This window comes from Seriola dumerili, unplaced genomic scaffold (genome assembly GCF_002260705.1).
Source record: "Seriola dumerili isolate Sdu_G_001 unplaced genomic scaffold, Sdu_1.0 BDQW01000092.1, whole genome shotgun sequence".
NCBI lineage: Eukaryota > Metazoa > Chordata > Actinopteri > Carangiformes > Carangidae > Seriola > Seriola dumerili.
Window position 1 is genome coordinate 1,324,396 of NW_019174347.1, and position 21,553 is coordinate 1,345,948.

Sequence of the window (21,553 nt, forward strand, 5' to 3'; positions counted from 1 at the left end):
ATTAGATATTCACATACTTTGCTGATATTATCTCTGAAATAATAACAGAGCGGTTAAAGACCAAGAGGAGCCCATTATTACCCATGAGGCATTTCATTACCACCATCATCGACCTACTCGTAAGAATTCTTATGTTTCAGGCTGTGCTGGATGACAGTTTGTGACGAATGTGGTTAAAACTGAGAGTGAAGTTCATCCATTATTTCAATGTAAACAATACTTCAGCCATGATCGCCAAGTCTCTGCCACATTGTTCTGTGAATGATTTACGACACGCAGTGCTGAACTGCTTCACCATTGGAGGCTTGTGTTTTTGAAACAATATACTACACACCACACACACACACACACACACACACACACACACAGACACACACACACAGACACATATGAGCGGGCCTACCACAGTCTGGCTGCAACCCTGTTTTAAATTACCACTCTCTGATGCAATTACCTCCCTTGCTGCGAAGGGTGATGTTGGCTTTTTGTTTCACCACCATTTGTTTTCACCGTGCGTTCTCTCCGGAGCATCCTGACAAAGACTCCATGACCTTGCCTCCCATTTAGACATCGCTATCCAACCGCGCAAAAAAACCAAAGGCGCTACTCTGAGGGGGAAAAAAAAAAATCACAATTGAAGAACAATTCCCAGCGGAAACTCGGGGGAATAAGAACGGGAAATGGGATGTTCACTGATGTGCTGAGGAGTGCGCATGCATGTAGGTTGAGTGTGTGTGTATGTGTGTGTGTGTGTATAAATAAGCAATTTGTGTGCCTCTGTGGAAGTGCGTGCATGTGTGTGACAGTAACAAACTACAAAAGCAGACAAGGTGGATAAATTCACTGTTCAACATCTTTTTGCTGTTGTCTTTCCTGCTTCCTGTGTTGTGTGGTCACTGTAAAATCACATGTTGGGAAAGGAATCTGCTGAACAACTGCTTCCTTCAGCACTTTGTTCAAGTTACGGAAATAAAACATAAAACTTTGCTTCACTTCACAGAGACTATCTCAGTATTTAATCTTTACCTGCCACTTCACAGGAGCCAAAGTATTTCCATGACTGTATTTAGGTCTGTTTTCACTTTTGCAGAATGCAAGAATTTACAAATCAAGGTTGTGAAGTGATTTATATAAATCATCTTGTATGTAAAGTGCTAAATGGTTGTCATTTGTGAAATTACATGTGTGATGTACATGTTACATCCTGATGTGAGCTTTAAAATCAAAACAGAATTGTCGCCAGGATCACTAACAATGGGCTCAATTATCTGCTTTTTGGTTTCATTCAGTCCAGTGTGGGCTGTTTGGCCCATAAAAATCAGTGTGGGCAGATGGCAGATCAGTAAATTACACATAAAAAGCCAGTTAATTCTGAAAACCCACAGACAGAAAACAGATAAAAGGAGCAAAAGAACAGAGCACTGATAGTGATTATCACAATTCATTTATCACTTATGCATCCACCCTCAGTGTCCTCACTTCACCTATTGCAGTGATGCAATGTTTCCTGCCTGTTAATAACACCATCAAGGTGTGATCTTAAAACAGAGCTGCAGCATCTGTTAGCAGCCTCGAGTTACTCTGGTAATACATTTAACAAATGCCTTGGAAAGCGAAGAAAATGCTTTCCTAGCAATTTAAGTTTTGTTGATACAATGCCTAAAAATGTTTCTCATCAGGAAGCAATCCAGAAGCAAGTACCTTGTCTCAAAATCCTCTAAAAAACCCAGCTCAATTAAGGCACAACTGCCCAGGTATTAACTGTGTAAATGACAAGTATAGTTATAATTTCCTCCAAACTAATTGACAAAATACATTGTTTGTCATTGTATGTTGATCATTTGTAACACAAGTTACATATGCTATTATAAAAACGATTCATGTAAGCATTTTCTGATGTGCTATGGTTACGTTTAGGTTTCGACACAAAAGCTACTTTGGGTTGAGCTCAAAGTTAAGGATTGATTATGGTGGGGTGTTAAAGGAAAATGATGATGACTGCTGGTGGAAAATGGCAAACAAACAGTGATCTCCTGTGTCCAACTACTGACCGATCCTTCCACTCCAACATCCTCCCCGCAAAGGTTAGCGGCTCTATAACAACTCCACCTTTTTCTCTAAAAGACGAGCCTCTAAAAGACGAGTCATAATTCATGTGGTCATTGCAGGTCCTCCTTGCTTGGTAAATTTTAGCATAGCTTGTTTAAAGCATCTGAACAACAAATGCTGATGTTTTTGTGTGAGTACAGTCTCATATTTACATATATAATACATTAAAAACAAGTATTTGTAATCATAGGTCAAAATGAAGGCCTTTACAGAGCAGTTCTTTGGCAATACTTTCCATTTCTGTCCAAGTTTGTTGTTTGGCAGAGTATTTTTTCTCATTTCCAGCCACTACAATGGAATTTCGAAAACATCAATGGCAAAAGTCAGGCTTTGGTGTCAGTCAATCAGAATCAAAGAGCCAAGGGCTTATTTCTAATCTCACAATTCTGCACCGACATTCAATAATCAAACAGGGAGAAATCCATCATAGAAGGCGTGCAGAGACTAATTTCTCCAACAGTGGCCTCGAGAGACTGATGCAACACAGCCACATTCTGTGTTGGGAGCAAAAGGAAAGACTTACACTTAGTTTTACAGCCACTAAAGCTACTTTCTACCAATGTGCACAACTGCTAAATTCAAGAAATGTGAGAATTTACTTCAAAAGTATTTGGACCATATCTGATTTCAACATTTTGAACTTAATGAATTGTTGGTACTGAGGCATATTGATGGATTCTGTGGGTACACAAACACAAATCGTGGAGGGAAGGTAAAACTTAACCAGGATACCATTACTTTACACTACAATAATTGGGAAACATGGAGGTTCACTCTTGACCTTGTGAACAGATATACTTCTTAAATTCTAAACTCAACTCACTTACTAAGTTTTCAGCTGTAAGTGACCCTTAAGTTTAGAATTATCACACTATTATATTGGGGCTTAAAGGGTTAGTTCTCCAAAATCATATATTTCCATTTACCCCCAGCAGTATGTAGCCAATCACATGGTTGTGGTTATATTTATGAAGGTTTTGAGACTGAATGTTTTTAGCATTGATAAATGGCATAAAATATTTGGATTATAGTGAGTTTTTAAAATGTCTGAGGGACTGAGATCTTAAAATCTGACCTGAGAAAACCCAAAGCATCTGCATGGCTGGATACAGTTAGAGGTAATTTAGATTTTTTTTGTTGTTGTTGTTGTTTAGGCTGAACTGACCCTTTAAATTCGGTATTTCACCTCAGTCCGAATCAAAATCTGAATCCCCTCAGATCTGTTGAATCTCTCTGGTTCCTGATGTAAAATTACAGATCATAGAGCTGATGCAGTATTGTAAACTGGCGTTTGAAGATGACAGATTGTTTGTGTATTGTGTGCAGTCAGGGATAGATGTGTGAGGTTTTGCATATGTGTGTGTGTACGTACTGTACTGTGCATGTTTGAACACATAAGCATATGTGTATGAGTCGGTGTGTATATGTTTGGATACTGTATGTGACCTTTTCGGAGTGTGCATGAATCACTTGTGTGTTTGTATGTGTGAGTGTGTACAGGGGGTGGAATCGGTACACAAAACCACGTTAGAGCTGTCACAAGCAGAGCTGAAATTAGATTAGTGTCAACCGTGATAAGGCGAAGGGGCGAAAGAGGGAAGAGGAGAAAATTGGAAGAAAGGAAACGGCTATTTCGCCACCACTACCTCCTTCTCCACCTCCACAGTAATTTCATTTCAAATTCCAGGCAGTGAATGCATAACCGCAGTGCCATGCCGTTATGGAGCTGGCTGAAGTTAATGGAATATTTATATGCAGACTGTGGAACCCTGAATTTCCTTTCTTTTCCGAACAGTGTGCAACCCCCCCTACTCTACCCTTATCCTATCTCTCGTTCTAGAATTGCCTTTGTTAGGATTTGACACTATTTTTACACCTCCAAGAGCACTGTATTTCCATCAGCTACAGTTGAAAGGGCCTGTAGAGAGACAGAGTGAATGTGAGCAGCTTTTGGTCAGGTGCTATTAGCTTCACCGCACTGTGCCATAGAAATCAATGCGAAAGGAGTGACAACAGATGACCCCGTACATCACATACTTTTTTTTAAACAGCGGTGGAAGATTCAATTAAGCTAATGCAGAAAGAGGGAGAGAGAGAGAGAGACAGGGAGGGAGGACAAGCTTGTACAGGCTTGTGATGAACTATAGCATAACAGCAATATGATATCACCAAACTGCTGCATTAAATACTGACGTAAAGACTGGAGAGAGTCTACATTACAAGAGATTGAGCATGTCTGGGTAAAGAAAGTGAAAAAAAGAAAAGTAGCAGCTGGAGTAAGGGATACTGGGGGAAAGATAGAGATGCTGACAGGTGAAACTGAAAAGAAATAGAGAGGGAGGAAGCAGGGAAGCAGGGAGAGTGGGGGGGATTCACAGAGGAGCTATAAATACAGCGGGAGAGAGCAACAATAAGATGCCCCGGCATTGTTAGCATTCAGCTAGAGTAGCATTATAGCCTGAGTCCTACTGTGTCTACAGTAAAACCAATAAGAGGGAGGTATCGTGGGACTGTGCTGGAGAAATATGGCACATTCTTCTGGGGGGGGGGTTGAGAGAGGGGATTGAGAGATAGGGTGGCTGGGATACAGATAGACTCCCATTAAGTATTCAACCATGGGGTCAGAGTAGTTACATCTCCTCCACAGATTTCCATTTTGCCATATCCCGGGATTCATCCCTGAAGCTTTTGTGCAGTCACAGTCTTGCTACACTGAAGGGATTTACAATTTTATCTGGAGGGGCTGCTGGCTGTAAACAATAAGAAGCTGTTTATGGTGTGAATTTGTCACCCAATAACTTTGCGGTCTGACTGAGTCGAAATGCTCCAATAACCTGTTTGTGCTTCGTGCCGATGCTAAATCAATGTCCCATGTTTGAATGGTGAGCTCTTTTCCTGCTTTGACAATATGAAAATGATATCAGCCGCTTGCTTTTTGCTGGAGCTGAACGGGCCCGACTATGCATGGTTTCCTCCAGTGACCCTGATACTCCCCAGAGATTGTATCATCCCTCTGTTAGGCTGGCGGAGCCTGATAACTCCTTTAAAAGATAACAAGCAGGGACAGAAAGGAAACATATGAGTAGAGTGAAAAAGATACCACCTGTACGTGTGGTGGAGGGACAGGAAAATAGGACTGTGTGCTCATTTGTGCAAGAGTGTGTCTGTGTGTGTTTGTGTGTGTTTGTGTTGTTCACATCAAACAATGGGAGGGAGGTGTTCCTTGGCTCCCTGTTAGCATTTGAAAAATGACATGAATGGACACCTTTTGAAACAGCAGCACCTCTCTCTTTGTGGGAAAGATGGAAGGCAGGGTGTAATATTGGCAGGGCAAAGGAATATGAGTCATGCCTGCCGCACCTGTGTGGAGTTGTGGTTGGCACCATCAGCACATTGTTATCTCCTTCTGTTCCCCCAGCTAAGAGGCAGTGGCGGACCTCCCAGGCCATGTGTGGCACAGTCGCACTAGAGGCCATTAAAGACAGACAGCAGCATCTGGCAAATAGGGGGAAATGCAGGGGATGGAAAGGAAATGGTGGGAGAAAAGAAGCAAACAGAGACGCAAGAAATGGAACTGAGAGCGGCTCATTATCACTCAGAGCGGGTATTACAGAGTAGCTGTCGGCACACCTTTGGTTCCCAGGTGGAATGTAGGTGTGAGGAGGAAAGTGGTGACTGGATGAAGTAATTCTGGCTCAAAGTGTTTTTTTAATTAAACATTTACATGATATGTGTGAGGCTCCTAACCTTCCGGGTCAAAATTTGAATATGAAAAAAAAAAGCAAAAGTTGAGTAATTTTTCAGTGCTGAAGACCAAATCTGGTCTTTTTATGGAGGAAATGAATCACATCTGTATATTTTGCAGCAGGACTGATATTAAAGGCCACAAATGTCATAAAATGACAGAATGCCTGATCTTCTCTGTCTGGCCACCAGAAGGCCAGAGTCTCACATTTCTATTAATTTTCAATCTAATTTCCCCTAGTGGAAGCATTGGATAAACCAGTAATAAATCAAGGATGCTGTAACAGTGCCCCCTAGTGGATATGTTGAGAAAAGTGGTGAGCGTCTGCCTTGAATTTGCAGGTTCTCTGTATTCTCTCCTAAAGACAATCAGCCACAGCAGATGACAGTTGATTAAAAAGCGTCTCTCGTCAGAAAACTGCCAGGTTCTTTAATTAAAAAATATTCTTTTTAAAACGCACAAATAGTCTGTGTAGGTCAAAACAGACATCATGATATGAGTCAAAACACAAATGTTTGTCAACCTCCACTGACTGGCGGCAGATAACGGCAGCCTTAACAGGGGGCCTGAATGTTTTGAAAAGGTTTATTGAGTTTCACTTCACAAGGCAACGAGCAAAACCAAACCTTTCAAATGGCGATCTCAACACAATGCAATGTCAGTTTAACGTGCACCTGACCGTAATTATGCAAATTTGAAGTAATTAGCCAAGAAACCTGGTAGCCCTAATGAGTTGTTGGAAAAGAGTGCGGGCTAATTTCGGATAATGAGCCTCACACTGTGTGCTCGGTTTTACATAACAGAAACTAAATGGTTTATAAGGGATTCCTATATACAGTAACAGCCACCCACAGACTTCATCTCCATACAAATACCTGACAAATTAGACCCAGTATGTCTGCCAGCCAATGCAGCTGAGATTCTGAAAAACATTTTTCTTTTAGCCCTTTCATTGCTACCTGCCACAAGCATGCCTTGGTACTGCTATTTTAGCCCAGGTCACCTATTGACCTGACAGGCAAGTGTAAGGGGAGAGCGCACATGTCAGCTGCAGGTGGAAACCCTCAGCAGGGAGCGATAGCTGTGGCACTGGTTGGCACAGTTGGAGCCCAGGATAACACAGCAGTGAGGGACTGCAGGTAAGGGAGCTTCTCTTTTCATCATTTCGTCCTTTTTTTTTTAAAATCATTTTGGTTAAATTTTATTTTTATGTCTTTTACTGTAGTTAACTGATGGGGTGGGAGGATCACATGATACTCGAGTTCACTGTTATGTTTTTTCAGTATCTTGTATTTGCCATAGTGGTGAAATTTTACAGTAATTGTAGTGCGAGACAGCAGCAGACATGCACACTCACTGCTACAATTGCCTTTACTGAGAACGTTGCTCTTTTCTTAGATGTAGCTGGTGTCTGAGGAGGTTACCTGAGGTTTCATGAGGTTGTGTGTGACGCAGGTAAAAGACTATTTCCTTCACTGCAAACAGGTGGACTGAATAGTAATGCCATTAAATGTGCTGCTAGCCCAGAAAATTTTAAAACAAGCAAATGTCCTCTTTTAGTCTTATTAGAAGACAGCCCCAAAGGTCTATAGTCTCACGGAAGAATGATTTTTCAGAAATTTTCTCATCAGTCATATTTTAAACTGCTGACCCTAACAAAGACAACTGTACTGCCTGAATTTCAAATATGTAATTTCTCCCCTGGTCTCACCTCAGTTAAGCAGTTAACTTGGGCAGCAGTCTGGAGGTTTCCCAACCCTCTGAAGATGTACGGCCTGTATTTGGAAGCAGTGAACGATTACATTAACGAATCCTACGGAGAGGATGTGTGGAGACTGATCGAGAACCGAGCAGAGATACCCCACCTCAAGTTTGTCAGACATCAGATGTACAAGTAGGTTGTTTTTTGTTGTTTTTTCATTATACTCAGGACAAACCTCTAAAACGTCTTTGTTTTCAATGCTGTTTCTGCAGCAACAGATTGTATTTTTTGGCAAAAGACTCACCACACATATATTGAAATCTGTAATAGCATACAAATATAGCACAGCAACCTTGCAGTGCTTAAACAATTGGAAAATTCAAATATACCACAATGAAACCTGAAAATATTACATCAAATGTGCCGCCAGTCTCATTCAAGAAATATTTTGCATGTTTGCTTTGGTGGGACTAAGCTATATTCAGGAATCTAACACATTTAGCCTGCTGACTAGTGAGTGTTGATGTAGTTAACTATGACAAGGTGAGCACAATGTACAATGTAATACATTTTAACACAGTAATGTTCAGTTCTTTTTTTTTACTCTTTAGAGACTGTTTAGAGACTTTATGATGTTGTGTTCACCCCTGCATTTGATTTTGGTTGATTCTAGCTATTTTGAGTTTTCTTTTTTGATAATGTCTCTGCAGAAAAGCTAAATCTCTCTGGGCCAAGTAGCAGCTAAGCAAAAATAACTCAAGAATAAAATTAATTAATAACTTTTTTTTCTTACAGTGACAACCTAATCCTTCGGTTGGCAAAGGCAGCAGGTGAGGTTCTGGGAAAGACCCACGATGAGCTGATGTATGCCTTTGGGGTTTATATGGTGAAGAGGATCGGAAACTACGGATATGAGCGGATCCTGAAGGTGATCTATTGATCCTCCCTCCCAGCAAAAATACATTTCCTCAGACTGATTTAATATGATTGGTAATATATTAGTGATTCAATGCATGCCTGTCTCATCTGGTTATTGGGTATTTCCCAGGAAAATGCCCTCTGGCAGATGGGAAGTAGTATGTTTCACATTTCTGAATCAATGCAATGAAAAATGGTTCTGTGCCTCTAAATATATAGCTGACCAGAAACTGTAAAAACCATTACTTTCAAAATATTAATGCAAGTGAAATTTCTTAAGGGGAAGTAAAGGTTTCATATATTCACTCAAAGCGAAACATGAACAGGAAATCTAAGTAAAAATACTTCCCTGCTTATGTCCGCTATGCATGGATATAGATACTGCATATGCTGCATGTTGTATGTGTGTGTCCATGTATTGGGTTTAAAGGTGAAATTAAAATAGACTTTAAACTATTACCATAACTACCAAGTATTCTGGCAACATAAAAAATGCTTTTAAAATTTAATATTATTCTTATTATATAAACTGTTTTTATTATGTATAAATATCCCTGTCCTACATCTTTTCCAGGTGTTGGGGCGAAATGTGCGAGACTTCATCAACGAGCTGGACAATCTGCATGAGTACTTTCGCTTCTCCTTCCCTAAGGTGCAGCCGCCGAGTTTCTGTGTGGAGGAGGAGTGCGAAACAAGCCTCACGCTGCACTACCGCAGCACCCGCAAGGGCTTCACCCAGTTTGTCAAAGGTAACAAGAATTACATCGGGGGAAACACTGGGTGTTAAACCAGTTACCACAGTTATATGAAACTGGATCTGAGCCCCAACCTCAAACCTCCCTGTAGAGTTTACATCTTCCCCTTTTGAATTTGTGTGGGTTTTCTGCCCATTGCATGCTGGGATAGGCTAAGGCCTCATGTGAACCTGAATATGATTAGGTATTGTAAAAAACATGACTCAACAATTACAGTGTGTTTTTGCTTGTTTTACCTCATTTACTACAAATTAGGGATACTTAAAATTACCGAGGAGTACTTTCCAACATGCCTCAGTGTATCAGATGATTTAATACGTTTTTCTTACCTTCCAGGAAGGTATAGATCCTCTTTCATTACGGTACTAAAATAAAACTTTCCAGAGAACTGAAACTTGCTTGATATAGACAATGCACAGTGAACAACATATCTTTTTAATCAAAATTTTGATTGCATTTTAATGCACTGTGAACTCTCAGCTGCTTTACCACAAATGAAAAAGTGATAATATAAAAGTACAATTATGGCCACTGTGATGGACAATTTAACAATTATCTAGTCTGTGAAAATAAATGTACAAACTGTAGTTAAATCAACTGAAACCTATAGCAAAGTGAAAGTGTTTAAAAAACACACATTGACAACACTAGATTGTGCTTTACAAAGGAGGAACTTTATTGTACCATATGTTTTGAGCTAATTGCATTTGGTTTTAATTGTCTTAACTTGGAATATTAAATAACACTTGAATATCAGATATGACATTGACCTTTTTTTTGTTTTGTTTGCTATTTTATTCCCTCCTTTAAAAAAATATTAGTATCGTTTAGTGAAGACTAGCAGATGTGTATATCTGTACAATGTGGAGTAAGTGTACAGTATCCTTTGTTGAGAAGTAAAACAAATGACTTGGCTGATGAGGACGAAGCAGCCGTCACGCCATCAGACAAGGGTAATCTATCCAGACAAAGTCACCGACTCAAAATGAAACAGTTATTCTACTTAGCATCGCAGTTTGCTCTGAAATTAACCTTACACAAACCCATTTTGACTGAATTCCTTTTAAGCAAAGTTGACCTCTACACATTCGTGACCACTGTGTGTTATTGCCTCCTGCAGGGCAGCTCTCTCAAGTGGGACGACAATTCTACAACACAGATATCGAAGTGGAAATCCTATCTAAAGAAGAGACAGAAAAAATGACATATGTGGTATGTACTCAAGCTCAGGTCAAGTATTAGTTGAGCTGTTGAGCATCTGACCTTGACCCTGTGTCAGTTCTATCAGCATGGAAATTATTCCATCACCTTCAATGAGACGCCAGACGCAGTTCTTGTTTACACTTGAACAGTAAGTGTTTATTGGATGGAGATAAGTGTTTATTGGCCTGGGACTCTGGGTAAACTCAGAATTTACAGGACAAAATATGAAATGTTCAACCCTGTATACCTTCAGTTCTGTCTAGCATCCGTCTTTGTTTGTCACATAATCAGTATCCAAATCAAAATGATGAACCACTAAATGCTTCAATTCCAGATAAGTGGTTCATTAACTAGTTTAACTACAGACTTATTGACTTGTTATTAGAATGTTGCAAACCAATGACCCTTTATAAATGACTTGTTAAAGTTAATATTACTGGGTCATAAATTTCTCAATCTATAATGTGCCACCAGGAAAGTTATTACTAAAGGGTTCCTTCACTATGACAATCTAACAAGTCTTTAGTTGTTAATGCTAATAAAGTTGTTAATAAAAAGATTTATTCGACTAAACTCTTCAAAGGGCTTTTCAACTTTAACATTTATTTCCATTAGAGATTAGCTTGTTAACTATTTTCAAAAGTTCAAAGTTATGAAAAAAACTTTCATGTCAATGATTTTTGTTTACGAGCTGCAGTTTAATATCCCAAACCTCCGCAAAAATATTTACACTATCCAACTTATATTTCAGAGATTCCATTAACTCTTCCCTACTCGTCCAGGTTTATAAGATGAACTTTGACAATGCAGCGTTCAAGCACCGCATGCCCCAGCAGAAGACAGCGCCGAGCTACGAGAAGCTGCCAATGAAGCGAGGTATCTTTTTTGACATGTTCCCCTTCAGTGTCATCTTCCGCCGCGACATGACCATGTACCGCATTGGCGACGGCCTCAAGGAGGTCTTCTCTGACCTCCAGGGCAAGAAGGTCAATGAAGAGTTCACTCTGGTCAGACCCATGCTGGAGTTCAGCTGGGATAATGTGAGTTCAGAAGTTGTCCAATCTTTTTTTTTTTTTTGTCATATTTCTATCGTATGGTAAACTTCTCATGTGACCAAAATCTTTGCCTTGCTAAAAGAAATACTGCCTTATGCCACAAAAATCTTTCTGCTTTCCCTGATCAGATCTACACCCATTTGAACAATGTGTTTGAGCTGTTGTCCAAAGCAGTGGTGGAGAGCAAGCAGAAGGTCAACATCCCCAAACTCAGCAAAGAGGAGCCAGAAGAAAAGGAAGAGAGCGAGAAAGCAAAGAGGGAAGAAGAAAGAGGTACCAGTCTTTCCATTTCAATCATTATTTTTCAATTCAAATGCAAATTGTATAATATGGGGTTCATTTCAAATGGATGGGATCACAAAATGTCCATCAATTAACTCCCTCATCTTTGTTCAAGGTTACTGTACCCGGACAAAGCTAACTCCAATATTTATAATATATTCATGCAGAAAAGAATATCAAACTGACTGATGGGCCAGACCAGTATTGTTCATTTAACAACAGTGAACAGTTCTGGCTAAAGCTTATTTAACTACAATAGGTTTTGCATGTCAGGAATTTAATTGAAAGCAGTTTGCTAAAGATGTAATTACTTGAAGAGGATATGACAGTCACAATTTCTATGTTAATGTTATGTGTACGAATTAAACTAATTTTGATTTGGACATAATCCAGAATGCACAAGTACAGAATGTATAATGCTGTGATGAATTTTACATATGTCCTCTTGTTGAACATTGCTACTCTGCTGCTGCCTAAGTGTGTGATTGTAATTCCCTGCGCTGCCTTCACACATCTATGCCCTTTTTTAACTCACATGGTTAACGCACATTCTGGTTCATCTGGTCTTCTGTCCTCTCACTGCTCCTGCTGCTCTCCCTCCATCCAGAGCCAAAGGCAGTGGAAGAGATGAAGGGCACGGACCAAGAATACAGCAGCGCTCTCACCCAATACAACAGCTCTGCCAACTCTGGAGGGGAGGATATTGAACTGCTGGCGTTCCAGACTGTCACCGGTCAGAACATTTTACACTTTAACCTTTGTAAACAGTATCTGATCATTTGCTAGTTAGTTTGTATTTCTGGAGGCATCCAGGGGGTCAACTGTGTCCAACCTACAGTACATCCTATTGTCTTTCATATTTAAATACTGAATATCTAACTTCACTTCCTGATCGCATGCTTTGTATTGCCTCAATGTCAGTAACCTTTCTTTCATTATTATTCTCAGGGAAGTGCAGTGAGACAATCTTTGAGGATATGCGGGAACCTCCTAAGAAGCCTCTCCATCTGAAGGGCCAGATGAAGTATGTCCCCCAGTGGGACTCTCTCATCTTCCTGGGGACACCAATGTGAGACCACAGTCTATTGTTTGACTATGTGTTAATGGTGTTGACTCAGGATGGGAGGTTTTCAGTATTTGGCACTAGAGTCGCACTCAGTCCAAATTATATTTGGTAGTTTATTATTATTCAGTTATATCTTGTGTTGCACCATAATCATTGTAGGAAGAAATTGTTTTTAAGGTGAAATAGTGGTGTGGACTGTGAAGTAGAGGAAGAAAATAACAGGATTCTTGCCTTTTTCAAGCACTGCTGCTTGTTAATAGGTGACACATTGTGCTGCTGCCGGTGTCATTGTGTCCATCCTTCATTAGTGTAATTTGAATCAACTGCATTTTGAATTGGGTTATCTATTTTGAAACAGGTCTGACTGTCCTCGGGTCACCTTGGTCTTTTTAGAATAAAATATGTATGTATGCAGGGTTCAGATAGGCTTTCCACTTCAGATGGGTCCAATTTTTTTGAGGAGTTTTAAAACACTAATTATCATGCACACAACAATCTAATCTGTGGAAAGATTACATTTAAATCAATGCTAAGTGCTACTGTAATGCTCAAACTGTGAGCTGTGACCTCACTTTTGTTTGTGGTAGGCTATTATTAGAGATAGGCATACTGTTCTGTATATTTCTAATTTCCCGTTTTTTAAATACATTTAATAATGAAGCCTTCCGTTTCTGTGAATATTAATGAAATCCAGCACTTCCTCCATATGTTGCACACCCAAACATTTTTAGCAATTCAGTTTTCTTTGCAGCCTTTTGTCGTGAAACACATACAAGAGAAGTTTTCATTAAAACCATCTTCAAAAAGACATTGTAACATCTAATAATCAGAAATAAACAATATGAGAACAGTATTTCTGCTGAAAACAGAAACACAAGAGTTACAGAGTGGTAAGTATGTCACGATTACTGTACGTTATTGTACTGATGGATATGTACTTTGGTGGGATATGCTGCTAATTAAAGTAAAGGGAATTTTCTCTTTTACTGTAGCCGATATTTAGGACAAGTCTGTAATATTTTGGAATGAGTCATTTTAAGTATCAGCCTTTATTTGATCATTTAGGGTAAAAACAAGGCAGCAGATCACTTTGTTCCTAAAATAATGTCCATGCACTACCCTGGCCTTCTTCTGTGTGTTGTGACACCTTACTTATTCAATACTAAATATACTGCTATGTTTTAAAATCACTGAAAACAGAGGGTTACAGAGTGAACTTTTGGGCACCAGTTTGGTTAATTAATTTTCACCCTCTTGCTTTCTTTTCATTTTACAGTTACACACAGTTCTATCTTCATTTCTTCTCTTTATGCTTGCAGTATAGAGACAGTGGAGGACATGATAAAGATGGGTGTATACGTGAATGATCTGAACCTGCATGACTCCAGCAGAGAGCTGATTTTGGCTGGGACACAGCAATCGGCTGAGCTCCAGCTGGCCCTTGATCAGGTGAAGGAAAACCCTGAATCCTTAGTCTCCAGACATAGAGCATCATATTAACAAAGCTCGGTTGTGTTCAACAGGAGGAACTCAATTGTACAAACTCATGGACCAGGAGGGCAGTTTGAGGGTGGTAAATTTTCTCTCATAAAATGTATTGTTATAATAGACATATGATTCAAAACAGAGGTCATTATATGATACACTGCATGCAGTATAAGAACTGTCAGTCTTCTCTATGAAGCAGTTGGACCAGGTGAGCTCAGGTGAAAGCTCTGTTCCCATATTGATTTCACCCATTAAATCCACTTCAGTCATGCAGGAGAGATGTGGATTAAAAGGATTAGAGAAGCCAGAGAGGGATTTTTTTTTTTTTTTTTAGCTTTAAGAGAGGTGAGACTGTAACTGTAGACTCCTGTGTCCCATTTCTAATCCTGTAGGAGCAACAAAAATATGCCCAGCTGCAGGAAATCATCAAGAAGCTGGACGAAGAGAAGAAGAGAGGAGATTCGTTGCTGTATGCCATGATCCCTAAAGCTGTGGCCGACCGCCTCAGGAAGGGGATCACTGCACTGGAGACATGCCAGGTACAAGCCAGTGGTTTTTGTTAACAAGGATAGTGGTACTCCAAAACCACAAAATATCAGAGCATCAGGTTCAGGGAAACGGCTAACTGATTTGTATTCATATATCTTTGATGTCCAAGTTAATATGACAAAGATAAAAAAGTATTTAAGGCCAAAATTATATCAGTATAAACTATCCCAAAAAACATCAAACTACAACAATAACAAACATGTAAATGATGATTCAAGGAACCGGTGGGTGACAAACACGTCCAGAGTCACAGTGAGTATACCTGTGAAAATATTATAACTTAATGCGTGTGTGTTTGTGTCCCAGGTCTTCCCAGATGTGACCATCCTGTTCAGCGACGTGGTCAAGTTTAATGAGATCTGCATCCACATTACACCCATGCAGGTGGTGGACATGCTCAATGAGATCTACATTGTCTTTGACACACTCAGTGAGAAGCACAACGTCTACAAAGTAAGAAAGCTACAAGAAAGCTACACACCCAGCTGCATGATTTTCAACTATCGTCTATATTTTCAGGTGTATCTTTGACATTCTTAAATGGGTCTGTTTTTGAAGCATACTACAGATATTTTTAGAATATAAAACAATAGCTGATGTTCATCTTAACATTTGGCCTTTTTCTGGTGGAGTGCAATTCCACTGGAATTTATTCAAATTAATGCAAAGAAAATACACATTCTGATGGGCTTTAGCCTGGCTGAGGAGCTGCACGCAACAGGGAAAAAAGTGGAGCCATGAGGCTGTGAGCCATACATGGAGTGATACCTTTCCCAGTGAAAACAAGTCAAAACTTCCTATTCACACATCTATAATTTGTCACTCTCCTTTCTGTCCAGGTGGAGACGATCCGTGATGCCTACATGGTGGTGGCGGGCGTGCCCAATAAGACCACTTTTCACGCGCACCACATCTGTGACATGGCTCTGGATATGCTGAGCTCCATCGACCACCTTAAAGACCCCTCCACTGGGGATAACATCCAGATCAGAGTCGGTGAGCAGTGCAACTGTCTGGTGCTTTAGTGGCTCAGTCGTGATAAGGCAGCCAGATTATTTTTGATGTTTTGGGGTTTGACTGTTGCTGTGTATACAGAGCTCATCCTTGAACTTCAGTTACTGTCAGGTTGAGGTTTTTGTCCACTCATTAACTTTTCCACTTTTACGTAACAGCCCCAAAAATATGATCTTAAGATTTTGAAGTACAATAGAAGGATTTTTCTTTAAACAAGCAGAGGACTCAGGGAAAGTAAACAGATCAAGACACTGATTTCCTTGCTGTCACAAGGGGTCACTGCACTGAAACTGACACTGCCCTAAGAGAATCTTCCCAAAAAGGATCATGTTCATATTGTGTTGTATTTGTATATTCCTAAATTTTGTAAAATTGTTTTACCTGAAATCTTGAGATCAACAACCATCTGGAAGCAACTAAACAATTTGAATTAAATGAGCATTAAATGATTAATCTTTTCTGTAAACCACTTATATCAGGGTCTGCATATCCCAGCATGCATTGGGGTAGAAGACAGCATGGTTGACCCTTGACAGATCACCAGTCTCAAAGCTAAACGTTGCTTTCCTGTTGACTATGTTTTCAATGGCAGGAAAAATTTCCAGTCAAGACTTGGAAATAAGTGATGGGTCATTTATAACAGTCAACAAACCGACTCCCATATAAATATATTATGGTTTTGTTAACTAATTTTCTAGGCAAAGTTCAGCTTGTGAATTAAATAATTTAATTGAATTTTCCACTCTAAATACAGGACAAAAGGTATATTTTCTGCAGGCTGAAGTTATGACCCTTGCTGTGGTCGCAATTGGTTGATGATGACAACCTTGGAATATGAAATGTTGATGAAAAGTGATGAATGCAAGCTAAATAACTAAATGAAAACCAATCGGCAAAGGCAATAAGACATGGATTCAGGCAGTTGAGGAATAAATCAGCTCCTGTTTGGTTCCATTAAGTGTTTACCCTCTCCCTCCCAGGTATTCACTCAGGTATGGTGGTGGCTGGCGTCGTAGGTCTGAAAATGCCTCGCTACTGTCTGTTTGGCGACACTGTGAACACAGCCTCACGGATGGAGAGCAATGGAGTGGTGACTACACTAACATATTTAACAACCCAGTGCCCAGCCAAATGTGCTAATTAACCCACGGCGATAGTATAAATAACTGCAATAACATTCATAATTTCCCTCAGTCAAATTCATGTCTGATTACTATAGAAAACCATTTTCTGTTTAATGATGCCACTGTGCATGGTGTCTTTAAGTTAATGCAACAGGCTAATCACTTCATTTGCTTTTCATTACTTACAGTAATAGAAGGTAATGTCATGTTGTGTGGGAAATTCATTCTATGAAAAAAATTGAAACGGACACAGTCTGTGGAGGCTTAATTCTCTTACTATACATTCCCATAAAGGAAGAACACTCTGAATTAACTCTCCTTTTAGAGTCCAGTGAGCTCCCCTTTGATGATTTTAAAAGGTTTCAATACCAGTGTAGCCTGTATTTCAGTACTCTAGCTTTAGCAGTAGTTTTTCTGTGTGCGCGTCTGTCTGAGCAGGGCATGCAGATACACATCAGTCAGACCACCAAAGACCACCTGGAACATGAGCCCTACATCATTGAGGAAAGGGGCAAAATCTTTGTAAAGGTGAGAGGTTAATATCAGCAATTTACAGGTTCCTTTTTCCTAGTCTCTGTCAATTTAACAGCAAATTATGGCATCTTTTATGCACCGTCCACTAATTGAGATAGACATAATGATTAATACTTTACATATCAGGTTTTGTCAGTCTTGTAGCTGCAATACTTTATTCCAAGATGAGGTGTATCATTTGAAAAATGTGACACCTGCCTTAGCTGGTAGACTGTCCTAGTGTTTTATTCCTGATTTTAGATGAAATGTTCTTTCCAACATGTATACGCAGCATTTTTTTATTCAGACCTCTTTATCTGCTTAATTTCATACAGGGTAAAGGCTACATGAAAACCTACTGGCTGAAAGGAAAGAAAGATCTATCGTTCAAGACCCCGGCAGAGCTGCGCTACAGCAGTGAGCAGAAAGACTCTGAGGACAAGAGCTCTAATGGGTGAGTAGACAAAAGGAGAGCAGTCTGCACCAAAGAATCACTTTTCTACCGTGCACAGTGTGGACTCAGTATGCCCCCTGTTGATTCAGTCAGAGCTGTGCTCATTGCTCCCTGCAGCACCAGACAGGAAGCAAACTGAAAAGCACTTTTGTATGTTAGTCTTGCTGACTACCAAAAACTAAATTTTCACTTAAATGTCAGCACAAAAATTCATGAGACAAAACAGGCAACACAGCACTGCAGAAAATATCCCTTTTAATAATTTAGTCTAATATCAAGAGACTTGTTTTTCATAAAACAAGAAATGAACTATTTGATAAGATAATTCCACTTGTTTCCAGTGCAGTTTATCCCACAGACTAAAATCTTTACAACTATAATCCCTGGGGCCAAATGTAATTATTTCAGACAGCACAGTGACAGGTGTAATATGTCCAGGTGTGAATCACTGTGAATTCAACCAATGTCTAATTGCACTAGTTCCACAAGCACCAATGCGAAGCGCATGGCCTCCAACCTCCACATCACCGGCAGCGATGAGCAAGCGGAAGGGAAGCCAAGCCCCAGCGACCTCCCCCTGGACACCCTGCCCCAACCAGAGGCCACTAACGAGCCCCCCACTATTTCAACCGAGCCTCAGGAGAAGGAGAAAGCCAAAAAGACTAAGAACAACAAGGGGGCCAAGTTGGATGTGCCCCCAGGAAACACAATGCCGGAGTACTCGCCGCCCGCTGACGGGCTGGAGAACCCAGGTCCTTTACTCAACAGCAAGAGAAACAGCTTCAGGCAGCAGTACGCTAAGCTGCCCGCCAATCTGCCCATACGCAGCGCTTCCTGCTCCATTCTGTGAGAGGAAGGTCAGAGTGTAGGAATACAAGACAACGCTGACATGTGACAAGGCTGTGAAGTTTAATCGGGGACAAGACAGAGCAGGCATTTCAATGTTTTCATCATTTATGGTCACAGACGACCTGCATTTTGAATGCCACTGCATGTCAAGGGGTTGTGACAGATGTAGGATTTTGTGACCTTTTGAGTAAAATAAGTCTTCTGGCAACTTAAACTAAAGACCAACACACAGAAAACCTGCATTTTGTCTCTTTGTTTCATTGATTTCCTGCGACGAAGCATTTGTCTGGTATAGAAACTGACTAAGTACTTTTTTAAAGATCAGTTATATCACCTATATGAGTACTGCAAATTTACGGGTTTCATAACATGCCTTCCTTATGTCGAAAAAAAGGAAGTACACCGTCCTCTACACACAAACAACACACGCATAGAGAAACAGAGAACTTCAAAATTGTACTACAGGTAATGACAGCCAGGACAATGAGTGTATTTCTGATTTTCTTTATGCTATTTGCTGTATTATTTTACAGTTCTATGAGCAAACCATGGAGTCTCTGCTATTACTGCTACAGGAATTATGTTCAAACGTATAATGACAACAAATTACAGGATGTTTTGGAAAATTAAAGTAGGCCATTTTGTGACAGGGCTTCCATGGTATCTAACTGAGGCAAGAGCCTCCACATAAACAAAAAAAAACAACAAATTCTATGGCTGCTTCATTTTAATTCACTGAGAGTAGACATCGTCAGAGGTTGTATTTTATTTTGTTTAAACTAGGCGTATGGTAATTCACTAGGCATTTGGCAAGACCTTCACAACATTGTCTTAATGAGTTCTGGGACTTTCTGTATGTAAGTGACTGCATTTGTTCCGCTGTATGATAGTGTTTATTTATATAAAACTGTATGTACAGCAACTAAAGCTGTCAAGTTTTCATTGTTTGTAATTAGGCCATAACACTACTGGTTAACGTGGTTGGGGGTTTCAAAAAAACAACAGGTGTAACCAAAATTCACCTGTTTTTGGGCTTGAGACCTGTGTTACCAGAAAAAATTTAAGAAAAAGCACCACATTGTCACACATAGCAGCCCACACAGTTCCCCAGAACTGCAGAGAGGATGAGTGAACGAGCCTGGCTCAGTGTCATCTGTAGACGCTGCCATGCCTTTTAACAGCCACTAGGAGGTGATAGGATAACCACAAGTTAATGAATAAATTAATTAGTTAATAGAAGCAGGGACTGAGGACAATACACGAGTTAATTTCTGGATCCCTGAGGTTCTTCATTTCTAAAAAAAAAAAAAACAAGTGAGATGGAAGGGTTTTATATCTGATCATGCCACAGGAAGAAAATGAATCCCTGTTAGCTACAGTCTGATCAAATTAAATATCTGACCTCCTCTGAACCAGCATCTGTTCATCTTGATCTGTGCTCACAATCTATCTTGTAACGCTGCGAGCGGAAAGACACCACAAGCGCAGAAAGCAACTAAGCTCACCAAATCCTCCATCCAATTCAGGCTGCAAATCTTCAGGCGCAAATTCCCTGACCTCGGTGGTTATGAGGTCGGTTATTCCTGTCTTAGTCATCTGGTGATAACACACTGCCATTATATGAGTGACTGTATGTGTGTGTGTGTGTGTGTGTGTGTGTGTGTGTGTGTGTGAGAGAGAGAGAGTGAGTGTGTGTGTGTGTGTGAGAGAGAGAGTGAGTAAGGTTAGAAGCTGAAAGGTCTGTGTGATCTTTTAATGAATGATAAGTGACATAATTGAAGTTCCTCTTATTATCTCATAACCAAAAGAGGCAAATGCGTAAGCTGTGTACGGTACCAAGGTGAGGCAGGTAAGAGCTCATTTCAGGACGAGTGTGCTATCTCGCACAAACACATGCAAGCATGCACACACTCACACACGGATATTCAGCGGAGTGCTCTCTGCTGATGTTTCCTTGTGAGATGTCATTACATGATAAAGAGGAAGCCATCAGGAAACCGCTTAAGCACTACTTCCTGTCTGTTGCCACGGTGACAGACCTCATTCTGCAGTTACAAAGTTTACCATGACTTTACTCAAGTTAATTTCTTGCAGAAGGGCTGAGGGGGGAGACAAAACAAAGAGGCAGGTGTGTCTCAGTCTTCACTGCACTCTGGTGGGCTGGTATCCTGTCCAGGCACTCCTCTTAGTCCAGCTGGGTCTCAGCGAGACCTTTAACCCAACATCTGACAACAATTAACATTTGCGAGTGTTCATTGGACGGGTCTTTTTGAATGGCCTGAGCTTCAGCCAACAGCCCTTCAGCACAGCTGGTTGCCATTCAGATTAACCTACAGATAAACACGCAGCTTTTTAAATCAGGAGACACTTCCTGATTCTAAATGAATCACCGAATTCATGACTTCAGACTGGCAGACATGTTGGCTGTAGCTGCCACGACTGATTGCTCTGTTCTTAACAATATCAGGCTCAATACTGGTTTCTCTGGGTTATATCCTACATTACCCTCATCTGTGTTTATATTTCACTCACTCAGATTAGACTTTAGGGAGTTTGACAAGTTTTATGTCAACCAGCTCAAACAAAGCTTCATTCATAAGATTGATATCGGCCTTCAGTTTTTATTAGCCTGCGCTGTGACTACAATCAACCTCACCACTCTAAAAGGGAATTACTTTATGAAGTGTATTTTTCACTATGATAAATTATTCATCAGGGACAAAGTGC

At 40.2% G+C, this 21,553-nt stretch overlaps 1 protein-coding gene across 1 annotated transcript; it reads left to right on the top strand.

The window, feature by feature from the left end:
• The first annotated feature begins 7,620 nt into the window (after positions 1-7,620).
• Positions 7,621-18,827, top strand: LOC111222450 (soluble guanylate cyclase 88E-like). The gene is made up of 16 exons (XM_022746183.1): positions 7,621-7,748; positions 8,352-8,484; positions 9,049-9,223; positions 10,350-10,441; positions 11,215-11,472; positions 11,616-11,760; positions 12,377-12,502; positions 12,718-12,838; positions 14,155-14,284; positions 14,716-14,862; positions 15,179-15,325; positions 15,712-15,868; positions 16,867-16,976; positions 17,449-17,538; positions 17,859-17,977; positions 18,458-18,827. The coding sequence occupies exons 1-16, from the start codon at positions 7,621-7,623 to the stop codon at positions 18,825-18,827; spliced, it is 2,448 nt and encodes an 815-aa protein (XP_022601904.1).
• The last annotated feature ends 2,726 nt before the right edge of the window (positions 18,828-21,553 follow it).